We start from the raw sequence: 17,008 nt of genomic DNA, 5'->3' as shown, positions 1-17,008 counted from the left end.
GATCAGTATGAGATAATGCACACAAAAAAGAGATTAAATTAGTGGGGGGTCAAGTATTTTTTCACAACACTGTAAATACTTTTACACAAGACCCTCAGCATCTCCCAAAGATCACTGACGATGGTGCAGAATTAAGATCAAAACAGTTGCTTTCTACGTGTCATGTGCTAACCACCTGGTTCTGTGTGCACATGGGCCAGACTGGATTGGGTTTTATACAAACCCTTGGGTCTGCTTCACTAAAACCTACTAAATATCCCAATGAAACATGAAGCTTGTTTGAGACACATGTGGAGCTTTCTCTGACTCTCCTTCTCAGTACAATGAAGCCACAAAGGATTTCTCCTTCTTTCAAACACACTTTTTCATGTTTTATTATCCAGTGGGAAAAAGACTTTGAATCTCATTCTCTGTTCATTTTATGACAGTTCCCACCCTGGATTCTCTTTCTCTTTTCTTTTCCTGCCTTTCTTCTTTTTTATATTGCAGAAAAGAATTCCATTCTTCTTTTCCTCCCACCTCTTCTGTCTTAGACATTTGGTAGTCAGTAGCATGGGAATAGATGCTTGAATTGCAACATCATGCTGAACAGCACTTGTTCTGTAAACAAGTTCATGACGCTCATTAGTCAAACCATTATCTCACAATATTCAGTTAAAAGCAGTTTGTTCCAGGCCATTGTTCTGTATCAATCTGACCCCATTATTTCTTGATCGTCCTGTAAATTGTGGTTGATCTCTTAGGGAAGAGTGTGCCCTTTCAAATTGCTGAACATATAAATCAAACGAAATGGAGCAGCTTCAGCAACGGGCATTAAAAGTTGTTGTGTCGTAGATCTGGGTCTCAGATCTTTTAGTTTGCTCTGAAAAGTCGATTTCAAACTGCACAGTGTGCTGTAAAATTGTGTCTGTATTCTGCAGGAGGCTATTTAAAGATGTGAGGCCACAGTCAAAACAAATCCACAAGAATGACGAGACCACACACTGTTACGGGAAGAGAGTGGCACGGTGTATACACACTGAGCCTCTGTATGTGTGTGTGTTTGACAGACAGAGATCTCTTCTCTATCGTACTGTATATCTATTCTTGTGTGTGTTTGTGCAAATGCAAGCATGCATGTGTGTGATTTGTCACTGATAATTTGGTGCAGGATGCTGAAGCTCCTGTTATCTCAAGCGTTATCTCTCCAGAGACAGTGATATCATTGGGCTTATTTAAACATCCCCAGTGTGAGATCATTAGGAAGTTGTCCATCTACAGTTACAAACCAGGTGTCCCCTAGTTTCATTCTGAGCTCCTTTGCAGTGCTGGTACAGTAGTGATCTCTGGTGTCAGTGAGGAAATCAGTTGCTCCTGCTTTACTAAAATGTAGATTTGGGGCACAGACTAAGCTTGAAGGGGAACCCATGACCTTTTGCATCAACAGCATTTGACCTATTCCTCCTAATTTTCCATTTTAGGAGCCAGCTGATCTGATCATGTCCTTTTAGTCCTTCTTTCTTTTCTCTTTTCTTCTGCACAATGGAGAAACTAGTCACTGTAATTAATAATTACAAGCTGTGGCAGGCGATGAAAAGAAGCATGAGGAGAAAAAAGAAGAAGCAGGTTTCTCCCTTTTCCCTGTGCCATTTCTTTTGACATCTAAAGCGCGTAAACTTGGCAGGGCCAAATTTGGTGATTGCGGGCTACTGACGTGACCCATCTGGGGTTGAAACATTGCATTAGATCTTTGCACGCTATTCCCTGCCACTCCCTCAGCCCAGCAGTTCACCCCCACCTCCTGTCACATGAGAAACAGTTACAGTAGTGTTGTTGGATGAGGAGGATATGGGTGCTTAGTGTGTTTATTTTGTGTGTGTGTGACTGGCCCCTTAAATGGATGCTTCGAATGGACATGGAATGGAGTGTCTTTGAGCGAGACATTACCCCATATCCCTAAATGACTCAAATGCAAATGTGCTTTAGCTTGATGTGTGCATGTTATTCGGTCGGAATCTGAAGTGATGTCTGGCAGTTCAACTATGACAGTGCTGTAACTCTGTCTCATGTTCTTGTGTTTGAATGAAAGATAAAAACTTCCTGAAATCATCAGCAGCTAATAATTCAGCACGTAGTTTGCTCCATTAAGCTAACATATATCTATTACTTTTGTCTAACAATTGCTACCATTTATCCCTCACTTTAAGCTATTTCACCTATTTATCTATTTGTTTTAGCTAATAATTTTATTTTACTTTAGCTAACTCTATTTATTAATTTTGGTTAACATTTCAAACAATGGTCCATTACTTTTAGGTATATCAACCATTTATCCATATGTTTTACATAATAATATCAACTGTTACTTTTAGATAACAATGTCAACTATTTATCTCTTACTTTTGCTAACTATTTCAAATATTATCCATTTGTTTAATCTAATAATTTTAATTATTCCTTTTAGCTAACTCTAGTACTTCTGGCTATAATTTAAACCACATATATCCTACCTTTCACTATTTCAACTATTAATTTTAGCTAATAATTTCAACTATTTCTTTTAAACTGTTTCCATTACTTTTAGGTATTTCAACCATTTATCAATTTATAGCAGTTAATCATTTCAATTGTTTCGTTCTACTTTTAGCTAACTGTTTCAGTCAATTTATTTATGAAAAAACACTCAACATTATGACATGCAGTCATGATTGTTTGATTTTTTTTTTTTTTTTTGCCTATGTCAGTACCGTGGTTACTGCTGATAATCATAGGAAGTCATGTCAACTGAACTGATGCATAGAAGAAAAGAAAATAAGCCACAGTTTAAAATGTCCTTATGCAATAGAGAGGAAAAAAGTCATGCCTCGTCTAGCGTGAGTTGCTTGCTGTGATACCAAAACATTTTGAGCTGTTAATACTTTCCTAATACAGAGACATTGCTCTTATTCTGGAGACATCCTGAAGCTATTGCAGAGGAATTCCTACAGCCATGCTCATAAATCAGACTTTAGCTGGAGAACTGGCAGTGTGTGACAGTGCAGTGTGTAGCTCCAGATAAAAAGCTTTGGAGATGCATATTCTTCACTTCCACCTCAGCCATGTTTATCTATCATGTTCAGGTAGACATTTCAGCCAGGTAACTATTAACAACCTGCACATGTTTTATGTGTCTCATCTGGTTACACTTATTGTAAATCACTTGTATTATATATGTAAGAATTCCTAGCAATCCTACTTTCTTTTAATTTCTTCTTTGGCTAATTTACTGATTTCTTTCAGCGAAGATGGAAAGTTACAATAGTTGAGTGTGAACAAAATAAATGACCGATGAAGATTTAAGCTTTGGACTTACAACAGACAATGCAGTTACTTCAGATGCTCAGTCGGAGTTTGAAACCCCAGGATTTCTGTATATTTCAAGAGCATTTTGTCTTATAAACGATGCCATTGCAAAATCTTACTGATAACTGTTAGATTTGATTAAATGGAATGTGATAATTTCTATAGGGGAAATTGCAACATCTCATAATTAAAATTTTAAGTAGACTATATGCCACTTACCATATTAGATGCACAAGTTATACAGGTAATAATAATATTAAAAATATTAATAAAATATTAATAAGTTGTTAATAGACTTATGATTGAGTAGTCAAAGCACTTTACCTAAGCAACATTTGACCCCACCATCAACAGAGATAAACAAGTGTTTTTTAGTTTCAGATTATGGAGCGTTTATCCACTGAGGAGGTTAAAGTAATTACCTTAAATCCATAGGGCCACAAAGAAGCATGTAGCCTACAATAACCTAACAAATTAATGAAAGCATGGAAAAAGCCAGAGCTACATTTACAAATGGGTGGATATAGGGCGCTGGTCCAGCTGTGTTGCCCACAGGTCTCAGCGGTAGAGCAACACCAAAGAGCTGCAGTGGAAGTTTATATGCTGCTGAGCCCAAATGGTGGTTTACTGACACACAGTGTAATGTGACGTTCATTAGTGTGGTGGTGATAATTGTAAGGGCTGCTTGAGAAGCGTGCCGTGCATTATGTCCTGTTATTTCATGTGCAGCATTTAGTAGAAAGTCTACTTGAAACTTTAGCCCTCCTCAATTTTAGCTTTTACACCTAAATATTTTCAAAATACAAAAGTTCTAAAAACTGGATGTGACAGCAGACAAATTTTTATTTATTTGTCTGTCTTAAAAAAAAAAAAAAATCAGATGCATATATTTTCATATATCATTTTATGAAGCTGCTCTCTGTATTACAAAAAGATAAACATTTAAAACACATTGTCAATATCCACATACACAACAACCTACAATTTCCCAAATATCAAGGTCACTGCTTAGTCCTATTAGAAATAATCTAAACAGGAGCAGTATTTGAAGCATATTTCAGTAGTAGTGACATATATTCTGAAGCACAGTATAAAAAATTGAAATGAGATATTTTGAAAAAGAACACTGATCAATTAGAGAACACTTTCACATACCTCCTTAACTATCTGACAAACCCTTTTTAACTGGCAGCCAGACTTTCCAGTTTTCACTGACTTTACAACATGGTGAGCCGTTCTAAAGTGACTGACACCCTCTGGCAGCAGGTTGTCCAGATGAAGGCCAAAGGGCTGACCCTATCAGCCATCTCAAAAGAAGTTAGTCGTTCCAATCTGTGATTTCCATCTTTACAAGGTCACAAATTCATGAAACACAAGTCCCCCAAGAAGGCTGGTTGTCCAGGAAAGACAAATGCAAGAGAGGACAGGATGATGCGGAGAATGTCAATGGGCAATCGGTTCAACACTGTAGCTGGAATTGCTCAGCAGTTCAGGGCTGAGCAGGACAAGGATCTGTCTCGTCATACAGTGTCTTGACAATTAGGAGCATTTGGACTGAAAGCTCACTCTGCAGTGACCAAACCTCTCATTAGCAGAAAGGATCAAAATAATAAATAAAACTGAAATATAAAACTGGTCTGGGCTATTTAAAATGTTTTTGTTGACTACATAATCCATATGTGTTCTGGTATAATTCCAGTGTCTTTATTATTAATGTACAACATTGAGTTTAATAAAAAATAAAGTTAAACCACTGAAGGAGAAGGTGTGTGTGTGTGTGTGTGTATTGTGTGGTTGAGGACACAGAAGCTTTTGGGTCAGTGGATGTAGACACTCAATTCTGTCTGCTGACCCTGCTGTGCCCTGCTGTACTGTGTCATCAACAATCCCCCTATTTTTCTCAGATTCAAACACAAACACACACACACACACACACACACACACACACACACACACACACACACACACACACACACACACACACACACACACACTTGCCACTGCTTCCGTGAGAAGCAGAGTCTCATTTTAGGAGCTTTGACCACATGGTGATGAGATCACTAAAACACATGCACACAAACAGTTTTTGGATCATATTCACACTCACGCACAAAGAGCAAAAAATAAATGATTGACTATTGACACAAATAGACACATGGGCATGCACACAAGTAGTTTTGTTTAACTGTACCTAAGACTTTAAATTTAAATTTAAATAATTTCTTTACCCCTAACCTTAGTCCTTTCTGTTACAACTGACCTTGCCCCAGTTATCACATAACTTGCTCAAGAAACACTTACAGGTAAGTTATTTAGTATGAAATACCTGTAAGCTCAAAGGCAGGAGAAGCACATTATTTTTATGACGTCTTTAAACCTGCCAAGCTTGTTCAGAGTATGAGTGCAGTAATGAATATGAAATGGCAGAAATCATGTCTTGTTTGTTTTGTTGGAGTAAAACTGGTGATTTGTATGGGAATTTTGATTAAAGGGATGATCCAGCTATTTAATATTGTGCATCCATCAAGTCTTGGCACTCACAGGAGATGTATCTGAAGAAAAACAGTCAAAATTGGTTCAGCAGAAGCTGATATTATCTCAAATCTACTTCAAAAGATGCACCTATGGACAACCACCCATATAAATGCAACTGTTAGCGTATGTTTTCTTGGTGTGGTCAATGCCTATGTCAAATCCCTACCTTGTGGCACAGGCTTTCTGTCATAAAATTACCATTCTTATTTCTCCTCTTGAACCTCAGAAAATATTACATTGACAATGGTTTAGCAGCCTGAATAGAGCTTGTCTAATAAACTGACCTTCAAGATAAAAACAGGTAGAGTGGCCCTTAAATAAACTCTTTGTCCTGAGAAAGGTCCTAAGCCAAACCTATGGGTCGGTATCGGCTAAGACAAAGCCAGTCAAATTCCCATTCTTTACTTTAATCTGCTGCTGCTGTTCATAACCTCTTCTCTACTTCCCTCTCCTCTGGAGGGCCCCTCCCCTCCCTGCTCTGTGACAATTTCTGTGAAAATTCAGAATGACGGTCTGTTTGGAGAGGACAGGCAAGTCAGTGTTTGTGTACATGTGTTTGTGGCTAGAGAATTCAACATAACACACATACAGTATATACACTCATAGGATCACACTAACATCAGATGCCCAGGAAGCAGAGCGGTAACTGAGTGGCATCTACAGCAAAGCTTCATCATGCGTGATTCTCTCCTGACTCTACCACTTTTAGCAAGAGCTTGCGTGATCCCACCATTGCTCCATGTCAAGTCCTCCATCCCCCTCTATATCACACACAGCCTGCTGGCCGGTAACACAGGAGGTACATGTCCTCCCTCGCTGTGCTAAATGAAGTGATCGGAGCAAACACTGTCAGTATAAACTTGCTTGGATTAGAGTGTTGTGATGACAGGTGAGGGGCACAGATGGGCGAATGTGAAGTGAACAGTAACAGTATGTTCAAACCTGATGACGTATGTCTTGCCATACCCACTTCACTCAGTGCGCCAGTACCAGGAAGTCTGAACAGCTGATGCTGGATCAATGCAGGATACCAGTTGCATCAAAACACAGTATTGAACCCAAACACGAAAAAGCTAAGACTGTCTGACTGTATTTCTGTGTGTAGTTGGAAATTTGTTGAAAGTTTCACCATTGTTTTGCACAATTTGAGGTCCTGATGTCACAGCTGATAAGACATTTTTACCACACACAGGGATGAGGTGTTAGGAGAAAGATAATCAGATTACTGTTGGCTCAGCGTATGGCTTAATAAATTAGCTGTGTCAGAGGCCAAATTGTTGTGTGACATTGTTGGTAAGAAACACACTTGAGTTAAAGTGAAGCTGACAGTTGATGCTAAGTAAAATCAAACAAGGTAGTGCCTGTTAGGCTACACACTGCATAGTAGTGTGGCTCTCGGAGTATCATTAACCAAATTATTGAATACGAGAAGTGCTAAAATAAAGTGAACTGTAGATTTTGGGAGATAGAGGCTTTAAATAGTGCATCATACTATTACTCTAGCTTCACAGATTGGACACACTCACAAGCACAATGGATATACAACACCTCTGATAGTGACTGACAGGTTAATGGCTTTCATGCATAAAGCATGATCAGCATCATGGCTGGCACTTGATCCCCCTCAACCCTGGAGAACATTAGCCACCTCACACTCAATTACACATTGATTGGACTTGCTGTGTCTGCTCTTGTTCTTGGAAAGAACTTTCTGCTGGCGACATATACAATATTTTATATAGTATGTTTTTTACTTATCACTCCAAACAAAAGAAAACATGTATTTTTGAAGCTCAATAAAGCACTTTGAGCCATTGGACAAATCTGAAATAATGTTTTCCTTGCAGGAGAGTGCTCCTTCCATCCTTGTTTAACGGTTAGCGCCACATCCCCTGTCTTCATTCAACTCACTGGTCCACTTTGTACTAAAAATGATGCCTTCTAGAGTAAAAAATCAGTAAACCAACACTATTTGCTGTAGTTATGAAGTAGTCCCTCCACCCAGTCTCAGTGGTTAGCATTTGTTTAGCATTGCGTGCTGCAGCAGCATTAGTGCAGTTTTCCTCCCATATGGATTCAGCCTGAGGGACCATCTGCCTATTATTATTTGCCTCAATGGGCCGAAACGGCAGCATAATCTTTTTAACAGATTACCTTCTTGTTGTTGAGGGGCTGCATGGATGAAAAAAATGAATGCCAACAGGATCGTTAAAGGAGTGGTTCTTTTCTAGAAAACCTGTTGAATGTTCAGTTTTTAGTGACCACAGAACAAGAGCTGACTGCTTCTACTGGCCAACAGAAGAACACGAGAGGCATCGTCTGATGCTTGTTGTTTGTCCTGTTATTTTGAATGAAGTGAGCGACACAAGTTGACACGCAACACAAGAACCAGCATTTTTGCTAAAGTGGAAGTGCCTGTGGCACAGCAGTCTGTAACCTCTACTCCCCTCTCCATCTTCCTTTTGCCCTCCTTTGCTCTCATGCAGGAATGCAGTGGGACTAAAATACAGGGGGAGAAAACTGATAATTATTTCTGAGTTGTTTGACTTGTCTCAAGTATTTCCTTTTTCAGTATGAATAAGCATCTGGATAGTGTACTGGTAACTTTACCTCCCTCCATGCAGGAGGGAGGTAAAGTTTGAATCCTGGCTGTGGCCTATCTCCAGGGGGATCCCTAGGCAGGACCTTCCTATGCTTATCTTGCCTTGTACCTTGTAAGTCACTTTAGATAAAAGCATCTGCCAAAAACAACTAAACGACTCTCTGGATGCAGGTCAGAGTGAAACAAGTCACTATCTGCAGTTTAAGTTTAGTGTTCAAATGGAATACTGCTTATGAAAATACTGTAGAGGCCGTGTGAATACAAAAATGAAAAGCTTAAACTTATTGCGGCGAGATGTTCCAGGGTGCAAATTTTATTAACCACCAGTTCCTTGCAAAAGCAACAAGTAAGAGTAAATGTGCAAACAGATGCAAAAGCCTGTGCTCCTTAAAAAAAAAAGGATCAATTCTATTAATTTTACTATTTAACATGGCTATTGTATTGTCAAATGATAATGGTTTAGTCTTTCAGTTTTTAGATACTGAGGCTGACAGGGAGGTGTCACTGTTTGAATGAGTCTATCAGAGGAAGTTAAGACATAGATATGGAACATGCAGAGCAATGGCCGCACAAAATGTACTCCCACCATGTCTATTTATTTAGGCAAACATGCTCGCTTTAGAGTGAGTGCATGTGTGTTGTTAAAATGACTCCGGGTGGGGTTATTGCTGGCACGTATGTGACTCATCCCCCCCCCCCCCCCCCCGAACAGAGTAAGGGCCATCGTTTGAAACATGTCTGATCCGCAGCAACTTCAGGAAAACTGAAGCGTCTTGTTGTCTTCAGTTCAAAAATAAACTGTTGCATTCATTTGGGTACAGTCAAATAAAAAAAGCTTTCCTGAATAACTAGCTCATCTCACGCAACACATGACTGAATGCTGCCTTTGTGTGTGTGTGTGTGTGTGTGTGTGTACTTCTTCCTAGCCCCCCCTCCATTTGCATTCTGTTAGTTTTTCTAATTGTCTATATAAATATTGCACCACTCAGGCCTTATGTTGTGGTTCATTTTGTCAAAGCTTGACAAGACAAATTCAGTGTTTAGACAGCCCTTTAGCTGGCTCCACATAGCGTGTTGCTCTTTCAGTGGGTTCATCAGCTAAGCTATTTTCCCAGAAGACAAACATCATGCTCATATAAAACATGTGCGCCACAATCAGTCATATTCTCTATTTATAGACGCAGTTTGATGACTTTCACATCATGATTGCTGTAATAGTGCTTCAGTGTGTGTGTATGGCGCCAGTTTAATGATGATCCATGCAGTCCAGCCACATACAGTAGCAGTATATATGCCACAGCGAAGTTGCCATGCGAGTCTGTTTTGCCCAGGGCCTCTTGTGTAAAGACGCATTACTCCTGTACAACATGGTGACTGGCACGCCTGTTTGCCAACCAAAACAGAGAAGTGGAAACAATTGAGTTTACATCCCAGCCTCCATTCTGTGTGATCCCATTTGCTTTGTCATAATATCACTTCCCCTTCACTTCAGTATCTAGGCACACAACCAGGGCCTTTGTTTATGTTCTATTTAGGATTTCGTTCACAGAAATCACTCACTCTCATTACAGTCCTCTCTGAAAACGAGGATTTGTGTTTTCTGTGCTTTTCTGTGTAGATGTTGTTTGGCTAATCCTGGCTGTGTATTCTTTGAAATATAATATTATTTCTCACAAAACATTGTCATCAAAATCAGAAAGATTAGAAAGCTCAATCCATTGGTAATGTTGCTATGATGATGAAGGAAGGTCAAATCAGTGTGGTTTAATGTTCATATATCTGGAGCAGACTTCAGCAGGCAGAGAAACTATGTTCTTGTATGTCTTCAAAAGTTTCATTCAGCAACTTTTCTTCTCTTTGCCTCATTGCAAAAACAAGAGAAAAGTTTAAATATTAAAGGTTGGATTTGGACCGGGCGAGATCCGGACATTTGATCTGTGGCATAATGAAGTATTAGCTTCCATTACAGTGCAGGCTTAACCTTTTTGTGGAGCACCATTGAGCTCTTGCCAGCAGTCATCAATATTTAACAGCTGTTGCTATTATGAAATTCTTTATGGGCTAATGTGGCTCGCCGGCTTGCACGCAAGGCTTTGGCCGTTCGCCAGCACCCTGTCAGGAGGAAGGGGTGGGAGAGATTGACAGACGGCTCGCTCGCGTGACAACCAGCTCTTGATCGGCCAGCTTCTCTCTCTGTCTCTCTCTCTCTCCCTCTGTGTGTGTGTGTGTTGGTGTTGCTCTTTCCTGTGTGAGAGAGAGAGGGAGAAGCGCTCAGAGGGAAGGGGGCGGGAATAGGCAAAGGAACCAACCCAACATCAACACACATTTAGTCTCTCACACACACATACAGTTGTCTCTACTCACGCAAGCCTTGTGGGAGGGGAGGGACTGCTGCGCTGCACAGCGCTTGCTTATTCAGGTCCACAGGCCTTGGTCTATAACTGAACCACAGCAGAGCATCAGCTCATCACATGCTGCTGAAATCAAGGAGGCTGAGAGTTTGAAGGCAGATTGGCCACATAAATATGCTTTTAAATTAAGTATTCAGTGCAAATTGCATACCATTACCAGTAGTGGAGTAAAGAGTGAGACCCTTAACTTTAGGTAAGAGTATCACTAACGCAGGATAAAAATAATTTATGAATTCACATGAACCCTGTTAGTGTTATTGATCTGTTAAATATTATAGCAATGCATTAATCTGCATTGATGTGTGTGTTGCATATTCCTGTTAGATAATTTAGAGCAAATAATTTCTAAATTTATAATCTCATCAATAAACCTGTAAAAACCTAGTCATTTATAGCTTGAAATGTATTAAGTGTCTTGTTCTTTTTTCTTCTCTGTTTTCCCTTCAGTTTTTTTTTTTTTTTTTTTTTTTTTTTTTTTGCTGTTTGATATTGATAGTGTAGGAGGAAGTGGCTTCAGAGGAGAGGGTGTTAAAAACAGACAAAACACAGCCAGACTGAGCTGTACGCAGACATTCGCCAACTACACTGTCAAAGCTCACCTTCCCCCACCTCCCACTACCAGGAGGCTGCAGAAATTAATGCATGATTAATAAAATTTGATGCAGTTTCCCATGTGTGCTCAAGCCAAGTAGCAGTGAAAGTTTTGTAGACGACCGACACATTTATCTGCAGTCACTCACTGTAATTTGTAAATGTTTTCTCACTTTATTTCTTGCACCATATCCCGTTACAGGATGTCAGATTATCTTTTTATTTCAACCAGTCAGAGTCATTTGTCTCCTTATTCACTCATCCATTGCAAATTGCAGCACACTGTAACTTTGATGGGTGGTCCCTATAAATTTGGAAGTTGACTGACAGACCTGGTCTAGCTCCTGGACTTCAGGAGCTAGCCGCTTACAGTGTCACCCTCCTTGGCAGCATCCACATCCCACTGCTTGTCACTTTTTACTTAACACCCTATCCTTACACCAAGCACACGGACGCCTCACCATTACATACTCTGTTTTCCTTTTTAGACCAGAGAGGGAGAAAATAGAGGCAAAGAAAAGCAAATCACGAAGACATGAGCGGTGATGAATAAAGCCAGTATTGTTGGCAGAGGAAGTGCTGGCCTCAATAATTAATCATCCCGTATGTTTGTCTTTCCTGACGCTGCATCCTCTCCAAAAGCTGCTGTAAGAGAGAAAACAAAAATACACGAGGCGTTGAAGGAGGAAAGTAAAAACACTTATTAGATTTATTTCCCTCTGCAATGGTTTCCACTAGTTGGATGATATTGTGGTGATTGAAGAGAATGTGTGTGAATGTTTGTTTATATGTGTTTGCACGTAGCAGAGGTGATGACAAAATACTTAACATTATTGCTGGCATTGACGGGTTTACAGAGCTGCCTGCCAATGCTACCACCAGCCTCTAGACAGATGTATTATTTAACTTGAATAAAGCTGCTGTTAAAGGGAATAAATGTTTAAGGTGAAAAAAGTCCATCCAGACAAAATGTATATTTAGAAAAAAATCTCACGCATTAGCTTTGCATGCTTGAAGCTGGAATTACACTTTTAGTTGTGGATGTTAAGTTGAGCAAAGAAAGGGCGGAAGAATGGTGAATGGATAAGAGATGTGAAAAGAGGAGGAATGGAAGCCGTAACGAGGTTATTCAGTGGGGGTGGCAACTATACAAAGCACCAGGAGATACTGTACATATGGTATGTACATTACACTCCTCAGGCTACTATGTGTGTGTGTGCGTTGCGTGACTAATCTGTGCGTGCTACAGCGAGTGAGGAAGCAAAGGGCTGATCTCTCGGATTGAGCCACATGCCCCCTTAACAGTACACCCATCAGAGAATCACGCAAACAAGTCCTAAACACATACGTCACAAATGCGCATGTAACACTTCTGCACGGCATGTTCATAAGCTAATTACACGTATACACACACTGCATGGTGGTAGGACACATACAGCAGAACATATACGGGGTAAGCATGAGCAGGTGCAATGATGAGACAGACGTTGAGACTGTTGAGAGTAAAACTCGAGGACTCCTCATCAATGAAATGTTTCCTTGGAAAGGTCAGACGTCAACCAGAAAGGACATGCTTTCTTTGGTTTTTGCAAATCACTAACTTGTGTGACACTTGATTTCAGAAGAGAAGAGAAATAATTGAATTCATGTGATGTCCATATTTATAACCAATCCATAGTAATCAAACACATTTCCAGTAGTTACTGGTCTTCATAAGGGTTCAGATCACTGTTTGTGATTTTCACAGACAGATTTAAAGGCTATCTGCAGTCTACTATCTCAATCTGTACCAGAGAGTTGTTGATTTGGCTATATCGTGTGAGAGAAATCCTGTAAAGTCATGAAATCCTCAACTGTTTTGACTTGTTACACAGGCCCACCACACAGACTAATACCTGGCATAAATGCAGTGCAAAAGATGACTGATACTGCTAATGTGTCCGCCACATGTCTGAGTGCTGGTTCAGCTCTCACTGCTAGATTGCAGAGGTTGTGGGAGAACTGTGCAGCATACTTAAATGACTTAAATGAGTCCATCGTGCTAGATCATTTACCCGTCTTCTATTTTTTATAGTGAGCCAAGAGAAAACCTCCAGAAAGCAAAGCATCAGCACACCATCCTCTAACACCGAGCCCAGGAAAGAGAGCCTTCAACTGGGCACCACCGTCAACGAAAGCAGCCTCCTCCTTGAAGTAAGAAACTACATGACTGCTGTATGTGTGTCTGTGTCAGACTATATCATGTGTTTACTACAAGCTAATAGTACAAGCATATTCATCACTATCAAATGAAGCGCATACACACCAGTCAGAAGAGGGATTTCTGAGGGTGTGGGTGTAAACAACAGAGGGGTATTTGTGAGCGTATCTCTGTTTTTAATGTATGCTTGTGTGTGAAAACCTGTTAAGAGTAATGAGTTGTGTCAGTTGACCCCTAACCCTTTAATCAGATTGAAAGTACAGATTAATAATGAGTAACAAGTGGTACTTATTATTATTATTTAGGCTATAGATATCAGCACAGCCAGTTATACTTGACTTTGAACATTAACACACATCAACATTACAACATATATTTTGTATGTGTGTATGTTATATGTCTATATTTTACACAAAACATGTGAAGATATGTTGCTAAATTCCTAGAAAGGCAAAGGGCAGTGCTCTGCATGGGAATAGTTCAAGCATCAGATCTTGGTTACACAATCAATAATCCCAGCAATGTGTGTGTCTGTGTGTGTGTGTGTGTGTGTCCTTCAAACCACCACTTGTGAACTGATCATGGGCCAACTACTGTGAGCGCACACTTGCAGAGCAGGGCTCAATCCACTGATGCTTCTGTTAACATGGGTCGGTAAACAAAAGGCTAGATTGACAGTGGTGATGTGATGCCTCCCGTTGCGTGACTCAACCTGCACTGGGGGCCTCACAGCAAACCGTGCTTTAGTTGTTATTGTGTTTGGATATTTGTGTGCATGTGTATAGTGGGTTTGCGTGTCTTTGCGTGTTTACACAAGCGCAGTTTGATGGTAATAAAATACACAATATATTAATATTTTGTATTGTATGACAGTCTAAAATACAAAATAACAAAAGTAAGAGTCCTTATCTTCTCTGTGAGGTTAAGCTGAATGCTGTCATCATCATGCACTGAACTTTCTGTGTTTGTCACAACATCCATAAAGACTACAAGAGAAGAAAAAAGTAAGAAACCAAACAGTGAACATATATTATGGGCTCTGCGTGCAAAGCACCTCTTACAATTTTTTAAGTCAAAGCTTTTAGTGTCCCAGGGGCAGTTATGGGAGCCGGGGGGCGACTTGTTGCAGATATGTGGTGGAGCGGGCCGGCAGCAGGTGCCTGTTTCCATTACCTAAAGGCTTCAGTATGTGAGGAACTGAGGGGAATGTGAATGGAGAAAACATACACACCAGCATGCAGCGCAGTGTAGCCAATATCAGCACTCTGTTTCTTTCTCCCTCTGTCCAACCCTTCATACTTTAAAAGAACAACGACTGTGTGGGTGTGGTTGGTTGATTTTAGAATGAAAATAGATTAATAATTACTACAATGAATAGCAGGTTTTTAACTTGTTCTTTCCAGTTCCGTATTTGTGAAATAAATTGAAAATGGACTATCCTGTTCCAACACAAATAATAGCTGTTAGTGTAATGGTCGTGGACGTGATAAAATAAATGCATTGCGTCAATCTGTAATTTATTTGGCCCTCCATTTTGGAAAGCAGTAATCAACACACAAAATATGGCAGTGTTTGCCAGGCAGGTCACAAGTCCAAAGCCTGTTTGTTCCAGGAGAATAAAAATGTCAAAGTCCAAAGAAATGTGTTGTAGACATTTTCTGTGACATTTCGATGTCTTGGAAGAGGAATGGAGAAAGGTGAGCCAGCTAAATAAACCTAAATGAACCCAACATGTAAATTCTGGCCTTTTTATGGCTTTTTTGTGCCTTTGTAGGACCTCATAAAGTCAACATTACATTCCAGTATATTTTTTTATAGCCATTGTTTGGACGTGTTGTCCAAATTTCAGTAAGTAAGAGTAATTTAAACTTTCCCGTGCTGGGTGAATGCAATCTCTGTAACACTGTACATTGTGTAACAACAGTGAATAAGGCTGGGAATAAAGCAGATATATTTTAATTAGACAAACAGTAGGAAAGCATTCCCCATCAGGTTTCCATAAGAAATTCTTTGTCTAACAAAATGGATAATTTTAAATAGAAATTTAAAGATTCAACTCGAGAATTTTTATTTTAGAAAGAAATGCACAGTGTTACAGTTTGCCCAAAAGGCATCAGCTACTCAATAGGCTGTGTTTGCTGTTATATGATTCATGATGGGCCATACATGTTCAGTAGGAGACAGATCTGGACTGCAAGCACACATCCTATACTGTATATTACACATATGCAAATCACCCATCACCAATGCTGGCTTTGCATCATTTGCTAATAGAAGCCATTTCTGAAAATGGGGTTTTTAAATGCAGCATAGGTAGTAAATAAAGTACACAAACTTACTACTCACCTAAAAGTGGAAGTAGTTGTCTAAATTAGTTCTCCACTAAAAGTACCATTTTGAGTTTTTTACTCAAGTTGAAGTATGAAGTACAGGCTCCAAAATGTACTTAAACTCCATAAGTACAAGTACTCCACACACTATTTGTATACTACCAATTCACAACAGAAGCTATCTCAAGGCACTTTACAGTGTAAGGTTTAAGACCTTACAATAGTATAATTATATAAAAAATGATATAGAAAACACAACAATCCCATTTGAGCAAGCTTTAGGCAACAGTGGAGAGGAAAAACTCCCTGTAGAGGAAGAAACCTCCAGCAAAACCAGGCCCATGGTGGGCAGCCATCTGCCTCGACCGGTTGGGGTGAGTGGAAAGAGAAGAGAGAAAAGAACAGAAGGCATAACAACAACAACAAGCAGCAAGAACATTGCTGGATCCACTGGATTCTGGAGATATACAGCTCCAAGGAGAAGGATACCTGCAGAAAAGTACAGAGGGTGACAGAGAGGAGGAAACACAACTACAGGAGAGACAAGACACAAAGTTAATGACATGCAATAGTGGACTTTGCATTGATATAGGAGAAAGGAGAGAGGAGAGGAGCTCAGTGTATCAATAGAGTTCCCCCAGCAGACTAACCTATATCAGCAGAACAGAGGGATAGTTCAGAGTCACCTGATCCATCTCTAACTATAAGCTTTATAAAAAAGGAAAGTTTTAAGTCTAGTCTTAAATGTGGAGAGGGTGTCTGCCTCAGAACCTGAACTGGGAGCTGGTTCCACAGGAGAGGAGCTTGATAGCTAAAGGCTCTGCCTCCCATTCTACATTTGGAAACTCTAAGAACCACAAGTAAACCTGCAGTCTGAGAACAGAGAGTTCTGCTTGGAAAATATGGAACTATGAGGTCTTTAAGATAAGATGGAGCCTGATTATCAAGGGATTTATAAGTGAGGAGAAGAATTTTAAATTCAATTCTGGATTTTACAGGGAGTCAATGGAGAGAAGCT

The 17,008-nt window shown here is 39.8% G+C and overlaps 1 protein-coding gene across 1 annotated transcript in view; it reads left to right on the top strand.

The window, feature by feature from the left end:
• The window catches only part of ahrra (aryl-hydrocarbon receptor repressor a), a 61,260-nt gene that overhangs the window by 31,314 nt on the left and 12,938 nt on the right, over positions 1-17,008 (top strand). Inside the window, exon 4 of the mRNA XM_026363369.1 lies at positions 13,535-13,653. Coding sequence (XP_026219154.1) covers positions 13,535-13,653 — 119 coding nt within the window. The remainder of the gene's footprint in view (positions 1-13,534; positions 13,654-17,008) is intronic.

Source organism: Anabas testudineus, chromosome 2 (genome assembly GCF_900324465.2).
Source record: "Anabas testudineus chromosome 2, fAnaTes1.2, whole genome shotgun sequence".
Lineage (NCBI taxonomy): Eukaryota > Metazoa > Chordata > Actinopteri > Anabantiformes > Anabantidae > Anabas > Anabas testudineus.
This window is presented reverse-complemented; position numbering and strand designations above follow the sequence as displayed.